Source organism: Salmo trutta, chromosome 36 (assembly GCF_901001165.1).
Source record: "Salmo trutta chromosome 36, fSalTru1.1, whole genome shotgun sequence".
Lineage (NCBI taxonomy): Eukaryota > Metazoa > Chordata > Actinopteri > Salmoniformes > Salmonidae > Salmo > Salmo trutta.
Window position 1 is genome coordinate 37255169 of NC_042992.1, and position 17001 is coordinate 37272169.

The window sequence follows — 17001 nt, forward strand, 5'->3', positions numbered from 1 at the left end:
ATGTGCCCTTGAGCAAGGCACTTCACCCGAATTGCCTCTGGATAAGAGCGTCTGCTAAATGACAAACAAATGATAATGCAACTAAATACCAACATTTATAGGAGATGTACCTACTCCAACATACCATTTGTTAACTTGTTGATAAGTTAATGGGCTATTTATTTTATTTCAAAAATTACGTTGAATTGTGTTAATTGATATGTTAGATTACTAATTGATATGTTGGAGTCACATCTCCATCGCAACCAAAAGTTATAGAATAGGACTAAATAAAATCATACTTCATATGAAGTTTGATTTAGTCCTATTCTTTAACTTACATTTTTGGTTGAGATGGAGGATGTGAATCCAAAACATATAATTTTTATTTTTTTACACAAACTGGGATTAAAGCCAGACTAAGTCAGTGGCACAGATGGAACTATCCAAGCAGAAGATACAATACATCTACTTCAAATGTTGATATTTGGTTGTGTTGACAACCAAACACAATTGAATAGCACTAAATATTTGACATCAACCAGAGCTTGAAACCCTAGGCCTATTTGTCACGTCCTGACCATAGTAAGCTGTTATTTTCTATGGTAGAGTAGATCAGGGCGTGACAGGGGGGTTTTCTAGTTTAGTTTTTTTCTATGTTGTTATGTTCTAGTTTTGTATTTCTATGTTGGGCTTTGTTTGGGATGATCTCCAATTAGAGGCAGCTGGTCATCGTTGTCTCTAATTGGAGGTCATTTTGAAGTTGGTGTTTGTCCCACCTGGGTTTGTGGGAGATTGTTTTTGAGTAGTGTATGTCTCACCTCTGCGTCACGGTTTGTTGTTTATGTATCGCATAGTTTCACGCTGAAAATAAAATGTGGAACGACACACGCTGCACTTTGGTCCGTCTCTTCCTACGACAACCGTGACACTATTGTAGTGTCTATTTTTTGTTAATTCTGGGTTGAATTTAGACTATCTGTTGATGACTTTGCAAATGCTATATACTGTAGGCCTAAATAACATCATTGACGATTGATAAAGTATGGCCACATTTCATTTGCTCTGTTAAGCCTACCCTTTGGAATGTCTTCCATAGCAACAGTGAACATATTTCATTTTTTAAGTGGAGATCTCTCAACAATCATTCTCATTATAGTATGTTGGTAATAGTCAGTGACAAATATGATAGCTGGGCTGGGCTTGGTTAAAACCTTGGATGGGAAGCCTAGAGGTAGCTGTAGATAGATCAATTGTCCAATAGGAGGTGCTGCCCGGCCTATAGTTTTCTTTCTTCATAATAGTGGATATGACATTGAACATTTGATGTTGTTCTAAATATAACATGTAAACCTATTTTATTCAAGGTTTGTCTTTGTTGAGATTTGGTTGTCATGATGACATAATCCTGTGGTTGAAATATCACAACCCCCCCCCCCATTTTTTTAAATAAATGTTTTAAGTTGATGACTTTTCAAAGCCTTTGTATTTTCCACGTAGATTCCACGTCACAATTCGTTGACAAATTACGTTGAAACAACGTTATTGCACCAGTTTGTGCCCAGTGTGTTACCAGGAAAACAAGCAAACAAAACAGAATAGCAACCTTGCATTGCAGAAGCCAAGCCAATAACGGAAATAATTATGTTTCTCTTAGTGCTGGAGGAAGATCGTTTCTGTTCAGACAACTTCAGACAGTGATCTATTCTAGCATGTTGACAAAGGTTGAATTGGCTTGCCTATTGCAGTCCGCCCTCTTGATGGAATGTATATCGGCAACGTTCAAGAACGTTTTCCAACTGAACGTGGCCCAGACACTTCTATGTTGAATAGGATAACGGTGACGTGTCTGTGAAAATGGGTGGGAGATTATAAATAGCGAGTTGGTGACGACTTTTGCTGTTTGATAACAATAGCTAACTGTCCATATAGCGGCACGGAAAAAAACTCCAGTAAAGTTGTCGACACTGATCTTTTTTTTTTTTTTTCCAAAATGAACAGAATTCTTCTCAGCATTTTCGCAGTTGGCCTGTGTTTTGCAGTTGGTAAGATAAAATAGTTTGTGAACTGTATTTGTTTGCTTATTTCAATCGTTGTTTAGTTAGTCTAATTGATGTTCGTATTTTTCATCATTCGAATGCTATGTATACTTTCAATTTATTGCAAAGAGGCATTATAGTTTATCATATAAATAGGCAAGCTTTACATCCGAATACAATAAATTAGAAAATGTGGACGTCTTAAGCCGGTGTTTCTGATCTTTTGCCCAATTATTGGCAAAAGAACTGGTCTGATTGGTCAAAATACCAATTATTAGTGTAAAAATATCTCAAATGTACTGCCTGTGTAAACGCAGCCTAGTGTTTGTAGTTGAAGGTTCAGAGTCTCCCATAAGCGGGTTACAATAAAAATCATGTCCATAGACCGTTTACAGGGTAAGGAAACCAGTATGTAATTTGGGGGAACTGACCCCTTTCTGAGCGAATGGTTCAGAATATTCAACTGTAAAGACTAAATAAACTATTATTCTTGCCTTTATGTATGACCCATAGTTTCTATAACTTAGTTCCGCTAAACAAGTCTATGTCCCCATCTCATGTTTCAAACCACACCCTTACTATATGAATTTCTGCAGTGGTCGACCTTGATTGAGTTCTTCCTGAATTGTGAATATGTATTCCTCATGACCTTCACCAAATATTTTCGGGAACGCGATCTCATACAAATTTGCATAGGTTCCCTAAACAAAACATTTTAGTGAAACTAAGACATGAGAAAATGTAGTTCTGCTGGATTCCCCTTTTGGCCCTGAACTTGGAGAGTATCAGTCATTCTGAGTGTAGTACTCTAGGGCAGTGGTTCCCAAACTATTTATAATCCCGTACCCCTTCAAACATTCAACCATTCAACCTCCAGCTGCGTTGTTTTTTGCCATCATTGTAAGCCTGCCACACACACACTATACGATACATTTATTAAACATAAGAATGAGTGAGTTTGTCACAACCCGGCTCGTGGGAAGTGACAAAGAGCTCTTATAGGACCAGGGCACAATAATAATATAATAATAATCAATAATTTTGCTCTTTATTTAACCATCTTGCATATAAAACCTTATTTGTTCATCGAAAATTGTGAATAATTCACAACAGGTTAATGAGAAGGGTGTGCTTGAAGGATGCACATAACTCTGTAATTTTGGGTTGTATTGAGAGAGTCTGTCTTAAATCATTTTCCACACAGTCTGTGCCTGTATTTAGTTTTCATGCTAGTGAGGGCCGAGAATCCACTCTCACATAGGTACGTGGTTGCAAAGGGCATCAGTGTCTTAACAGTGCGATTAGCCAAGGCAGGATATTTTGAGCGCAGCCCTATCCAGTAATCTGGCAGTGGCTTCTGATTAAATTACATTTTCACAGAACCACTTGTTGCAATTTGGATGAGGCTCTCTTGTTCAGATATTGGTAAGTGGACTGGAGGCAGGCCATGAAAGGGATAACAAATCCAGTTGTTTGTGTCGTCCGTTTCGGGAAAGTACCTGTGTAATTGCGCACCTAACTCACTCAGGTGCTTCGCTATATCACATTTGACATTGTCCGTAAGATTGAGTTAATTTGCACACACAAAAATCAAACAATGATGGAAATATGTTTGTTGTCCTTGTTAATGCAGATAGAGTAGAGCTCCAACTTCTTAATCATAGCCTCAATTTTGTCCCGCACATTGAATATAGTTGCGGAGAGTCCCTGTAATCCTAGATTCAGATCATGATATCTAGCGCTGCCCATATCATTGCATAGTGCAGGAAATACACGACAGTTCAGAAACCTTGCTTTAACAAAGTGAGTCAATCACCACCTTCCGGAGACACCTGAAACCCCACCTCTTTAAGGAATACCTGGGATAGGATAAAGTAATCCTTCTAACCCCCCCCCTTTAAAAGATTTAGATGCACTATTGTAAAGTGGTTGTTCTACTGGATATTATAGGTGAATGCACCAATTTGTAAGTCGCTCTGGATAAGAGCGTCTGCTAAATGACTTAAATGTAAATGTAAATGCAAAGTTAACCATTTTCACTGTAGTGTCCAAGACGTCTTTTAACCTGTCAGGCATTTCCTTGGCACGCCACATCTGTTGACTCATCCAGCTGTAACGCATAGAATTCACTGGCTTACATGCGAAGCAGTAATTGTTTCTAAACATCTGCCGTGTCACTGCATCGTGAAAGTGTTGTTTGATGAAGACATTGTCTGTATAGTTTTTTGGGCCTTTTCCCCTAGCATTGTCCCAGCCAGTAGAGCTGGTATGCGTCTCTGGATGTGGGCCTTACTTTTCTTAACCATTTATCAATTTTCGAGCAAACGGAATGAGCAGCAGCTACGTTTTGGCTACATACGGACTGTTAATGGAATTCCCACGAGAGAGTAACAGTTAATGTGATTGGATGTTAATTATTTGACTAGGCTACCTATATTTCACTTTGTTGTTATTTCGCTGAACACTAGATTTAATTTTAGTTTTGGCAGTGAAACGAGGCTACTCAGGCGAGAAATAAACCTTACCCAAATGTATAGCCCTGTTGGAAAATATAAATGGACTGTTTGAAAATGTGAAGGCATTTATTTATTTTATTTAAAAAAAAATATATATATTAAAAATTCTATATTTTATACATGAATCACATTTTTATTTGGCGTACCTCCGACAGCATTGCGCGTACCCCAGTTTGGGAATACATGCTCTATGGTGTATTCCCTAGGAGCCAAAAGGAATGAAATGGGGAGGGGCCTACCTCAGTTTGGAATAAACGGTTTCCATTGCCAAACATTTTGTAACTGTTTGCTACGGTCTTTGTCTAATGAATACACCCCTGGTGTCACAGGTTTGATTCACGGCCAGTTACATTGATGCCGTGACCCTGATCACTTGGCTGACGTGTAGGCTAATGTGTGGAGAGCAGGCCAAAGGGAGTTGTCTGTAGCTCAGTTAGATTGAGCACAACTTTGCAATTTAGTGTTAATGTTGTGACAGCGACATTAAGAAAGCAGTTAGTTAAGGTTAGGTGTTTGGTCCTAAGCCTTGTGGGTGGAAGGTGTTGGCGATTACAGGAAGTCATATTCGTTTAAACCTTTCAGGGACACTATGGAGTAAAACTAGTATATATTACTGACTACCCTCTCAAGGTAAAACGTGTTTGCTCAATTAGGGTTGTGAAGACGGGCTCTAGATCTGATTTGAGAACTGCATTAACGCAGGTCACGGGATTAATGGCATTTTGTAATTGTCAAATATACCTTTTTGATTTGATTTATTAGCATCCCCATTGAATACTTCTGATCCAGGCTCTTGGTTAGAAGACAGACTGCAATGGTGTGTCCTATCAGGCAACATTGCCATCATGTGGACAACTTTGGTATTATTTCTTAGAAATCTGTATCAAGACTCGTTTCGCTTATCAACACAAATGCCTTACTTTGAAGAGGATTCATTGAAATACATTTTGACCAATGTTTGGTGTTTTGGAATCCCAGTTATGGTATCCATGGTTCCCATCATCATGGGGTCTCATAATGAACTGATAAATTCATTTGACGTAGTTGCAGTGAGTGAACTGTAGAGTGCAACAGTAGTCTGATTTGAACTGTGGTACTTGGCACTGTGGTTTATGGTTATGGGCCCTGATCTGAAACCAGTTGAACAGAGTAACTTGATCTGCTCTCCTATTTGGCCAATTACACAATATAATTGGTTCTTTCATTAAATACACAATACCCAACCTCTTTGTTAATAATGTTACTGTTCCTTCCAATTCCACCACCAGTATGTCCCCAGTGTAAAAACTCCTTACAGGACTTAAAAACGACACCAGACAATATACAAAAACATACACTGAGTGTACAAAACATTAGAAACACCTGCTCTTTCCATGACATTGACTGACCAGGTGAAATCTATGATCCCTTATTGATGTCACTTGTTAAATCTACTTCAATGATGAAGGGGAGGGGACAGGTTGAAGGATTTGTAAGACAAAAGATTTAAGTGCCTTTGAATGGGGTATGGTAGTAGGTGCCAGGCGCACTGGTTTGAGTGTCAAAAACTGCAATGCTGCTGGGTTTTTCACACTCAAAGGTTTCCTGTGTGTATCAACAATGGTCTACCACCCAAAGGACATCCTGCCAACTTGACACAACTCTGGGAAGCATTAGAGTCAACATGGGCCAGCATCCCTGTGGAACGCTTTCAATACCTTGTAGAGTCCATGCCCCAATGAATTGAGGCTGTTCTGAGGGCAAAAGGGTGTGCAACTCAATACTAGGATGGTGTTCCTAATGTTCTGTACACTCAGTGTATATATGCCTGGGGACTGTACAGGGGACAATACAACTGATGATCAGGTCAGCCCCCCCCCCCCCCCCCCCCCTTGCCCATGCATGACATGCGTACTGCATAAGCCCACCAGGAGTTTTCTTTTGGGTGGGAGAATTTAAAGGATGCTTGAATGTTGCTAGAGGCCAGGAAAAAATTGCCATGACTACAATGTCCTCAAATAGTTGTCTCTTGTGTGTAATTATGTCGGCATCGCACTTTGTCCATGTAACAATAATTCCCCTTATGTGGTACATATAACACAAACCATGGGGTTAATAATCATCATCAAAAACATTTCCAATGACAATGTGTGGTCTGCACTAAAGCAAAACATTTTCATAGTCCTAGGCCACATGATCATTATCTTGTAGCTTTTTTTGCGTGAGTTGTATGAGCAACTGTTTATTCATACTCAAAGGGCACCATGTCCTCAGTCTTCTTAAAGGTAACAATCATGAGAGATGGTGGAGACCAATTGTGAACATCATCCCCCTGATCTGTATGATTCATCTCCCCGTGCTCCGTATTACCCGAACAAAGGTTTGGGCGCTCATCCTTAACTTAACCCCTCATTGCCTCTGTAAATTACCTGTTGTGGCTAGAATACAGCCAAGTGTGTAAGCCAATATGCAGATTTGTTTGCGAAACCTGTGTTTCACCTGTGTGTGTGTGTGTGTGTGTGTGTGGCGGTGACAGATTGGGGGTGTGACATGAGTGAAGGGAACCGATTTGACAGGATTTCTGAAGGGGGTAAAGTCAAGGCGCGGCCCAAAACCCCCAGGCAGAGGCTGACAGAGAAATGTGCATCATGTCATGACTCATTTATGTAATGTTGGCCTGTATGTAGTAGTAGGGGAAGAGGCATTCTGATGGAGGACAGTTGATTGTTTTCACTCTAAGGGCCGGTTTCCCAGACAGATTTAAACCTATTCCTGAACTAAAAAGTGTGGTCAATAGAGAATCTCCATTAAAATAGCTTTTTAAAACTTAATCTGTGTATCGGGAACCGCCACTTAGACAGCATTTACACAGGCAGCCCAATTCTGATCTTTTGACAGATTATTGTCAAAAGTGCTGATCTGATTAGTCTAAAGACCAATAAGTGGAAAAATATCAGAATTTGGCTGCCGGTGTAAACGCAGCCTCAATACATTTTGGTGAAAGCATTCTTGATTGGGAGGGTTTTTGACAAGTGGAAGTTTACTTGTGTGCTGACATGTCTTACTCATCTGCGTTCTCTCTCAAGGATGTATTTGTCCTTCCTGGAAGGACACCTTATTTGATATTTGAACCTAAAGAATGGAATTCAAACATTGATTGAATGATCAGATCACTTGGCAATTACTTTTTCGGGATCTTTAGTCCACCAGACTAAAGTTCCCAAAGCTTTTGTGCATGTGCAGACCATATTCTGCGCATGTGTATATATTTTCTACTTTAAACGTAAAGAGCAGGGTACTCAAATAAACGATGCTTGTTAAATAAAGTTACATCAAAGCTGAATCGATGTCTGCAAGATCACATAATAATGATCTTTGATGTAAGTGGACACCCAAGCCGACAAAGAGATTCTGTTGCGTCCCTCTTTACATGTGATCAAACAGCTGGGTCATTTGGTTGGATTGTGGGGATGCACTCAATGTACACTGAACAAAAATATGCAACAATTTAATTGATTATACTGAGTTGCAGTTCATATGAGGAAATCAGTCAATTAAAATAAATGTATTAGGCCCTAATCTATGGATTTCACATGACTGGGAATACAGATATGCATCCACTGGAAAAATGGGACTCACGATGGACTCAGGATCTCGTCACAATATTTTTGTGCATTCAAATTGTCATCGATAAAATACAATTATGTTCGTTGTCCATAACTTATGCCTGCCCATACCATAACCCCAATGTCACCATGGGGTACTCTGTTCATAACGTTGACATCAGTAAACCGCTCGCCCACACGATGCCATACACGTGGTCTGCGGTTGTGAGGACGGTTGGACGTAATGTCAAATTCTCTAAAACAATGTTGGAGCCGGCTTATGGTAGAGAAATGAACATTCAATTCTCGGGCAACAGCTCTGGTGGACATTCCTACAGTCAGCATGCCAATTGCAGGCTCCTTCAAAACTTGAGACATTTGTGACATTGTGTTGTCTGACAAAACTGCACATTTTAGAGGGGCCTTTTATTGACCCCAGCACAAGGTGCACCTGTGTAATGATCATGCTGTTTAATCAGCTTCTTGATATGGCAGACCTGTCAGGTGGAAGGATTATCTTGGAAAAGGAGAAATGCTCACTAACAGGAATGTAAACTCATTTGTGCACAAATTAGAGAAATAAGCTTTTTGTGCGTATGAAACGTTTCTGTGATCTTTTATTTCATCTCACGAAGCATGGGACCAACACTTTACATGTTGCGTTTATATTTTTGTTCAGTGTATGTTTTGTTTGTTTGGAACAGGAGTGGCATTTTCTTTGTAACCCGAGTCTCTTGTGAACTCCTTTTCTATGGGGTGTGACTGAAACCAGTGTTTGGGGGGGGGGGGGGGTTAGGCGTTGGCATGGCATTTTTACAACCTTGCTAAGCAGCTCAATGTTCCTTGGCTCAGTCACTAAGCGCTTAGATTATTTGTTGTTTTGTCAACCAGACATTCATAACTGAAGGCCACGCCATGTTTTCCCTCTTTTTAAAAATGAAGTTGGAACCTAAATGTGACCAATATGCGTCACTCGTTTAAAATGGCAGCTATGCTGTTCTGTAGAATCGTCCCATGACGACGTCTTTACCACTTGAATGGCATGAATGCAAATGGACTGAGTAACTTTACTCAAACAAGGAACAAACAAAATGGTGTATTTACTGTATGTGTCAATGTGTGCACGTCACCTACAAACGTATGCCTTTCCATGATGGATCCAGTCATGGGATGAGTTTGTCACACATACGACTTCATGGACAGGTATTTAACTCCTTTAGGTACTGCGTGTCTGTAGTGTTATTTGCATAAGAAGTCAGAACTTGTTCAGGGACTTTCCATCTTGCAACTAATTGGTTGAATTTATGGGTCTCACTGTCATTCGGTTAATTCCGTAGTTTATGGCGGACCATTCCTCCTCCACCGCCTAAAAGCACCAAACTACTCATTATAAAGGGCATAAGAATTATGGGATCAAAGGGTAGTTCCCTGACCCAATTGGTTCTCTGTCTGGAGTGGCACTTACTGGGAAGCAGCCATTTTGTATGTCCCTATCAAGAGCTAAGGAGGGCTACACTCAAAGCATTCACCATGTGTTTTGAGAAGTGGACAAATTGTCAAACAACTATGCCCTTCTATGAACTAACATCATAATAACTTGTGCAAGATGGGCTTTTCATCCACTAAAGTGCACAGTCAGCAAAACCGGGGAGTGTCAACGGCTAAACCATTGTTTGGCCCATCCCATGTTTAGAGACAAACAGTCCCAATGGCGTAGGATTGCATCAACAAGCGGTCAAGGGAGTTATCTACAAGAATGTTTACTTGAACATGAAGAGAATTTGTAGAATGGCATATGGTAATTTATTGCTTATTTTTTTCTTTCCGTCTCTGTTATCCCAGGCCAGGCTCTGAAGTGCTACAAATGTGACTTGGGCTTCTGGGACCTGTGCTACACCACCGAAGTCAAGTGCAATGACGGGGACAATTGTTTCAGCGGTGTCGGAAAAGCAGGTAAGGACCCAAGGCCTGGCCGACACCGGTCATAGGTGGCTCATATGTGTCTTATATTTACATTGTAATCATTTAGCAGACTCTTCATCCAGAGCGACTTAGTCAGTGCATTCAACTAAGGTACTGTAGATAAACAACCACATATTGCAGTCATTGCAAGTAAGAACTTTCCTCAAAGTAGCTATCATCAAAATCAGTGTTGGTAAGAATAGACAAGTTCGAATGTAAGGATATTTTTTGGGCTAGTCTGTTTTTACACCCCATAGTGCCTCTGTCCTCTTCAGAAGCAAACAAGGAAGGAAGACAACCTGCAAATATTCCTTTTGCAGATGCTTAAATGTCACTTTCCAGCATTCTGTTTTGCGGCAAAAGTTAATGAAAAACAACTTGCGTTTCATAGTTTGTCAATTCAAGAGGCCTTACTCTATGTGCCGTTTGGCACGACAAAGCCTAAATAATTACGTTTTTTCTGTGTTCCTTTTCATCCACAGTTAAGTTTGTGGACATCAAGATGAAAGGCTGCCTGGCAGTGGATGAATGCAACAAGACGACCACAACTGATTTCCCTTCCAGCTCCACCCACACAGTGTACAACATAACGAAGGCCTGCTGTGACACGGACCTGTGTAACGCTGCCCCGGGCCTGCCCCGAATGAGCATCCTGCCCCTGGCCCTCGCCACCCTGACCACTGCCTTCATGACCAAAGTCCTGGTGTAAAGGGGTGAAGCCCTCTGTGTGGCCTACACGCATGCATATGCAGAGGTTGATATACATGTAGGTTGATGGTTCACACACCCACACGCACTCGTCAAACATTAGCACCAATCTGTCCGTGTGTATAAGAACTGCATTACGTTTGTATAATTTAGGCCAAGGAAGAAACATCTGTTAAAGTGTACCATATACCAGCTAAACTTTTAAATTATTTCTATTAAAGAATTGGATTTGTCCTTGATGCCTCTGGAAATCTCTCAATTTGTTTTATGGCTCACTTGGAAATGCAGTTGTTCAAACACAGACTAGCTTACTCAGTTGCACTTGGAAAGCATTGAATTTAACCTGTTTTGTATGGAATGCTCACGTACAATTGGCAAGTTTCTATTAACATAATTGAGCAAATGTCTTCAGACACTTTAGTAGGATGGAGATCTGTCAGTCAGCATTATATAACCAATGACTGTTCATACTGACAGACAATTCATTAATCTTCAATAGGGAGCTCAGCTAACAGACTATTTTCTATCTCTGGTGTTGGTTATGAATGCTTATTTCTAACCACTATTTCAAATTGACGTTCACTGTTAATTCTCCCATTATCCAGCCCCACTTGCTGTTGGGGAGCTCCACTGATCACTCAGTTTACAATGAATAATGCAATTGCCGTGTGACCTCATATGTTGCCCCCATTTTTGAGCTACGTGATGACCAGGGGTGGGCAACTCCAGTCCTCGAGAGCCTGATTGGTGACACACTTTTTTCCCATCCCTAGCAAACACAGCTGATTTAATAAAATTGATTAGGTGATTATTGGAGTCACGTGTGTTAGCTGGGGCAAAACTGTGACACCAATCAGGCCCTCGAGGACTGGAATTGCCCACCTCTGACCTAGACCAAAGGAAGGAAGGGGGGAACTAGTTCCGACTGAGGAAAAATCTATTTGAACGATCATCCAAATCGGAATTCTGACTTGGGCCTCTTTCTAGAGCTCAGACTTTCTGACACGAAGATCAGAACTGTTGCCAGAGAATGTAATGTTAATTTCTCTAGCATAAGCCACCTCCAACATCGTTTTAGAGAATTTGGCTTCTTTACCAGCGGGATTGTCTGAGACCAGCAACCTGGACAGCTGATGACATGAATATTTCTGTCTGAAATAAAACCCTTTTGTGGGGGAAAAACTAATTATGATTGGCTGGGCCTGGCTTCCAATTGTGTAGGCCTATGCCCAGTCATGTGAAACCCATAGATTAGGGCCTAATTAATTTATTTCTATTGACTGATTTCCTTATGAACTGTAAATCAGTAAATTTTTTGAAATTGAAGCATGTTGCGTTTATTTTTGTTCAGTATCAATATAGAGAGTTAAATCAAGCTTTTAAGTGCTAATTGTTTGTGTTAACATTATTGGGATTCTTTTCTAGGTTAATTGGAGATTTGTCTGTGGTCTTTCCTTGTTTGGGAAGAACTGTGTACTAATTTAATGTTGAGTTGACTGATTTAGGTATATCTGATCACTGTTTTGCTTGTAAAACCTTTTTTAAACTGGAAATGTGTATACTCTGTGGCTGGATGACTTTGCAAAATAAGTTGAAAGAACTCAATACATGTTTAAAGCTTCTACAAAATCCCATGCCTTCTGAATTCTTTGCTTTGTCTTGGTGTCATTACATTTTCTCCACTCCCAAACAAACCATTTCCTCAATTTGTGGCTTAGCAGGACATACAGGTTTCCTTCTTCCCCTCTAGTACCCACTCATACCAATTCAAAAGCTGGTGAAAACTTTGTCAAAACATTTCTATTGTCACATGCCGCATATTTTCTATAACATGCCTATGTGTTCAAGTAGTCAAGTATAAGCAGTATTTAATGACTCACCAGTGAGCTGTTTTTTTCACCCCCACCCGCCCGCAATTGTTAATAACCCATCCACAACCGTCTGAGGCCTGCACCCTACCCTAACTCGCAAATAGGCTGATAGAAAATGTGCTTTAGGCTGCAGTAAGAGACGGAGGAATTATCTTTTGACAGGGGATGCAGATGTATTTTTTAAAGCGTAATTTATATTAGCCGATTAAACTGAACTCCACAATTTACGATGAATGTTGAGCAGTGACTAGTGTAGGCAGACTGGTGCTCTAAAGTCACATAAAATAAAAGACATTGTTCTATGTAACTGAGGGCTATTCTTTTGGAGCTGATATCAGTAGTTTTTCATAACTTGATTGTATCCTTTGCAAAATACGATTGCAGTAAAAGTGCAGTAACTGCAGTCAGTGTTGTAGTACTCGAGACCACATAGTGTCTCGGCCTTATCTTGGTGTCAGATACATGTGTACTTACATAGTGTCTCGGTGTCAGACACATTTGTACTTGGTCTTTACTCGGTCTCGGACAATGAAGATTTAACATCTTCACGAGACCAGCGGAGTAGAAAACAGAATTATGAAACTTCCATTTGGTCAGCGCATAAAACCGCTTCGTCAAATATTCTTGAAACATGAATACATTATCTTAACAGCCTTCATATAGACATGTTTGAGCAGTGGCGAACCTTCAGTGTGTGTGACCGGTTCCTCATTCTGAAAGGACAGCAACCATAATAACAGCACACTAATGAGAGAGAGCGAACTTATTGTAAAACACAAAAGGGCCTGTGGTGTACTGAAGGCTATAATGAGGTATAAGCAGTATACCCACTTTTTTTTGTGGGCATTGCATATACTCAGTGGCGACCGGTCATTGAAGGCAGGTGAGGCAGAGCGTAGGGGTTGGTAATGTTCTCTAGTTGCGCCGTTATTGGCTCAGTGTTCTGTCACTCATGGGGACACTACATCACCGCAAAATCTACAGTTGAGCTCGAAAATTCAACCGCTTGGGTGCTGCCATAGAGTTACATTAGAAGTGCCCATCCAAGAAGGCTCAAGGTCATTGGCCACAGATAAAATGAAGTCAAATCACGTTATATCTACAGTAACTTTGATTGGACTGATCATGTCAACATCATACTTTCAAAATCTTAGCTAGCAGTCATCATCATGAATCAAGTCGACAATCTACTGGCACATATTTTTCTACCCTTGTCATATAAAGAGAAATAATGAAGAGAAATTATAGATAAAATGTATCAGTGCTCATTGGCTATTGGACATAAACATTACACAACAAGTTGGAAATCGCAATTTCAGCAATGAGTGGTTTGGAAGGAATCAGTGGCTAATTGCCAGCATTGCAATGCAATCCCTAGCCTGCTATTCAGAGTGGGTGTGTAGTCCAAGTCTGGGTATAAGGGTATCTTTTCCAAGCTTAAAAGGATAAACATTCAACATTGGCCGGGCTGTCATCCAACATGACTTCTGCCACATTCAAAATAACTTGAAACTCGGAACTGGAGAATCTCAGACTTCAGTGAGTTCAAGACAACTGGGAATTCGGGAAAAAATGCGCTCCGACTGGGAAAATAAGTTTTGAACATCATCCAACTCGGAATTTCAAGTCGGGAACTCAGGCCTCTTTCTGGAGCGCCAACTTGAAGATTACTGACGTCATATGATTCAACCTTGTTTTTTAGAGTTCCCAGTTGTCTTGAAAGCACCATAAATCCAGAGAATGACAGACTTTGATGACAAAGTTTGATGACAAAATTTGCCCACAAAAGACTGCCGCGCCACTTTCCTGTTCAAGTGAGCACAGCACAACAAGGTGAGTCCAAAAATGTCTTGTATACTGCTGCATAAATGATGTAATATGCCAGGGAGACAGTATTACTTTCTTAGCTAAAGTACACGTAGGTGTATGTTGTGTAGTAGCTCATGTGCCTCTCCCTAATAATTTGGTCAATTTTCCCCTCATAACTTAACCTACTGTTCTGACTTGGTGGTGCACATGTAGCCTATAGCCTGTTTTAGAGAAATGTCATCATCAAATATTGTAAGACCTTTCATTGTCTGCTTTTATGCCCCCTTTATTTATCCTACGGTTCTGACTTAGTGTACAGGGAGAATACTGTAAGAACGGCCCATGTTTTGAATTCTGTCTCTGTACATTTCAAAGGTGCTGAACAAATAGTTATATTGACTACGTCCGTTATAGCTCGCTCATTAATGTCATAATCGAAATTACGGATTGCCTCTTATCTGCTCGTTGTCCCCTTATGCCATAGTTTGTACATCTCAATTGTCAGTAGAAACCACATTTGTTTTAGCAAGTCAGCCATATCAGCTGTTTTTTTAAGGCAGTAAATGAGGCTGAATTAATTGTTTCGCTGCCAGACTAGGCTCCACTGATAGCCAGGTGTAACAGTGGTAAGGTGTCGAGACTCTGCTATTGGGACAGACTTACGTAGGCCCTAACAGTTTGTGGGCACTGTTGTCACCGTTATAGTGCAATTAGTGTATTGTTTAGTGTTGTGGTATGTTGTGTAGTGGCTTTGCTAGCATGCATCTACATTTGTTTGTTGTTGATATTGCCCCACCAAGATTTACATGCTAAAATCGCCACTGCCTATACTCACTTCTTAATTCCTACTGATGCGTATCAAAGTAGTGTAGGGGAGGTATAGTACAATAGAGAAATCATGCACAAAGTAGCCTACACAACCGTAAAGCACGTTAAATATATTCACATGTGGGCCGCACACAGTTTCAGCAGAATATCATCTGCAAGCAGCAAGATTGTGCAGTTCACAGAAGAATGCCGGTGGGGTAGGAAAGACGTTTCAACTTATGATATCTACCAGTAAATGCTAACTAAGGCAGCAATAGGTATGCAAACCAGGTATTGAAAAAGTTTAGTTCGAAGTGTTGGTTAGTAGGCTATTTGAGATGCGCAATTGTCATCATGTGCTGTTATATATATCATGGGATATAGACATGGATGGGCCTGGGTGAACAGAGGGCCACCCACTGGAGAGCCAGGCCCTAACAGGCCCACCGAATCAGATTTCTGTGGCTAAGCATTGTTGTGGAATTAGACCATCACATTTTTGTATTTTTCTATATACAAAAAGTGTAATTTAAGCATTTAAATCTGAAAAATGTATAGGAAAACTCAGGAAAAGACAGGATTTTTCAGAGTGACTTTCCTTCAATGGGCGGGCCGTTTGGGAACTTGTTGGCAAAATTTTTGTATACCCACTTCTCCAGGCACCATTACACCACTTCATACCGATGGAAAGACAGAAGTCACACACAGCATGATGTTAAAGGATAAGCAGTCCATTAACTAGGACATAATAAGCCAGTAGGTCCCAATCATAAGAATACAACCATTAAGCATTTCCAAATCGAAATTTACAACTATTACTTCCCATTGGAAAAAACATTTCATGTTTAGCACACAAAGTAACCGGTGACCTAAAGTTTAAAGTGAAGCTGACAATGTTTTTACAGATATGAAACAAACAGACAATCATAATATCAATCAAAATGATCAAATTCCCAGTATATGCTACAAAACCAAGTTTGTTAGAGGTTTAAAAATAGGTTATAATTCACTGAACGTTCCATGACTTACACAAAGGCATTGTTGGCAGAATAGATGGACGCAGTTCAGTGCATGATTAATATAACTCACCAATACATTTCTTGGCAGTCCAAAAAATATTGATATAAATTTGTAAATCACAGCTGGCCTGGTACATTGTTTGCTGCCTCCATTCAGGATGCACTGTTTCAGTTTTAATTACTCAATATTCTGGACAAAAACGAACAAATGTAACTAAGGCTGGGAATGTCAATACAATCAAACTAGCAAAGGCTATGATCACAGTCAGTCATAGTGGCTAATAGGCTAGCGTATCTATTGATGTAATTTTCTTCCTGGGGGTGTATATGACCAGATTTTAATAAGATGTAATGTTGCTAAAATGCTCTTAGTTCCACTTTAAATGCAACAATGTTTTACAAACATAAGTTATTTTCAAAGAGATGGCTAACAACAGCAAGCGCGCTGCAATAAAAAACACAGAAATGTATTCTTGAAAGGTAGAAGCTAACAAATTAGCAACACATCCTTTTGATAACACCTGCTGCAGCCACTGAAAAGTAGCCGACAACAAAATCTAGCTAGCTAGACCGTAAGAAAACTACTGCTCGCTATTGTGCAGTGACCTGTTGGCCTTCAAGAAGGCAGAAGTTTCCATAAGTCTCTTAAAAATGGCCCCACCCATTAAGTCAAAATGTGATTGGTTGATTCAGCTGTCCTTATACAG

At 40.2% G+C, this 17001-nt stretch overlaps 1 protein-coding gene across 1 annotated transcript; it reads left to right on the forward strand.

Annotated features, from left to right (window-relative positions):
• The first annotated feature begins 1873 nt into the window (after positions 1 to 1873).
• Positions 1874 to 11027, forward strand: spaca4l (sperm acrosome associated 4 like). The gene is made up of 3 exons (XM_029735740.1): positions 1874 to 2024; positions 9961 to 10071; positions 10563 to 11027. Exons 1-3 carry the CDS (start codon positions 1973 to 1975, stop codon positions 10787 to 10789), a joined length of 390 nt encoding a protein of 129 aa, XP_029591600.1. The 5' UTR covers positions 1874 to 1972; the 3' UTR covers positions 10790 to 11027.
• The last annotated feature ends 5974 nt before the right edge of the window (positions 11028 to 17001 follow it).

What these genes read in the sequence shown, in the direction of transcription:
- spaca4l (XM_029735740.1), top strand. Translation starts at nt 1,973, where the DNA reads ATGAACAGAATTCTTCTCAGCATTTTCGCAGTTGGCCTGTGTTTTGCA. An exon ending in TGGCCTGTGTTTTGCAGTTG is followed by an intron (nt 2,025 to 9,960) that starts GTAAGATAAAAT and finishes CTGTTATCCCAG; the next exon opens with GCCAGGCTCTGAAGTGCTAC. An exon ending in CAGCGGTGTCGGAAAAGCAG is followed by an intron (nt 10,072 to 10,562) that starts GTAAGGACCCAA and finishes TTTCATCCACAG; the next exon opens with TTAAGTTTGTGGACATCAAG.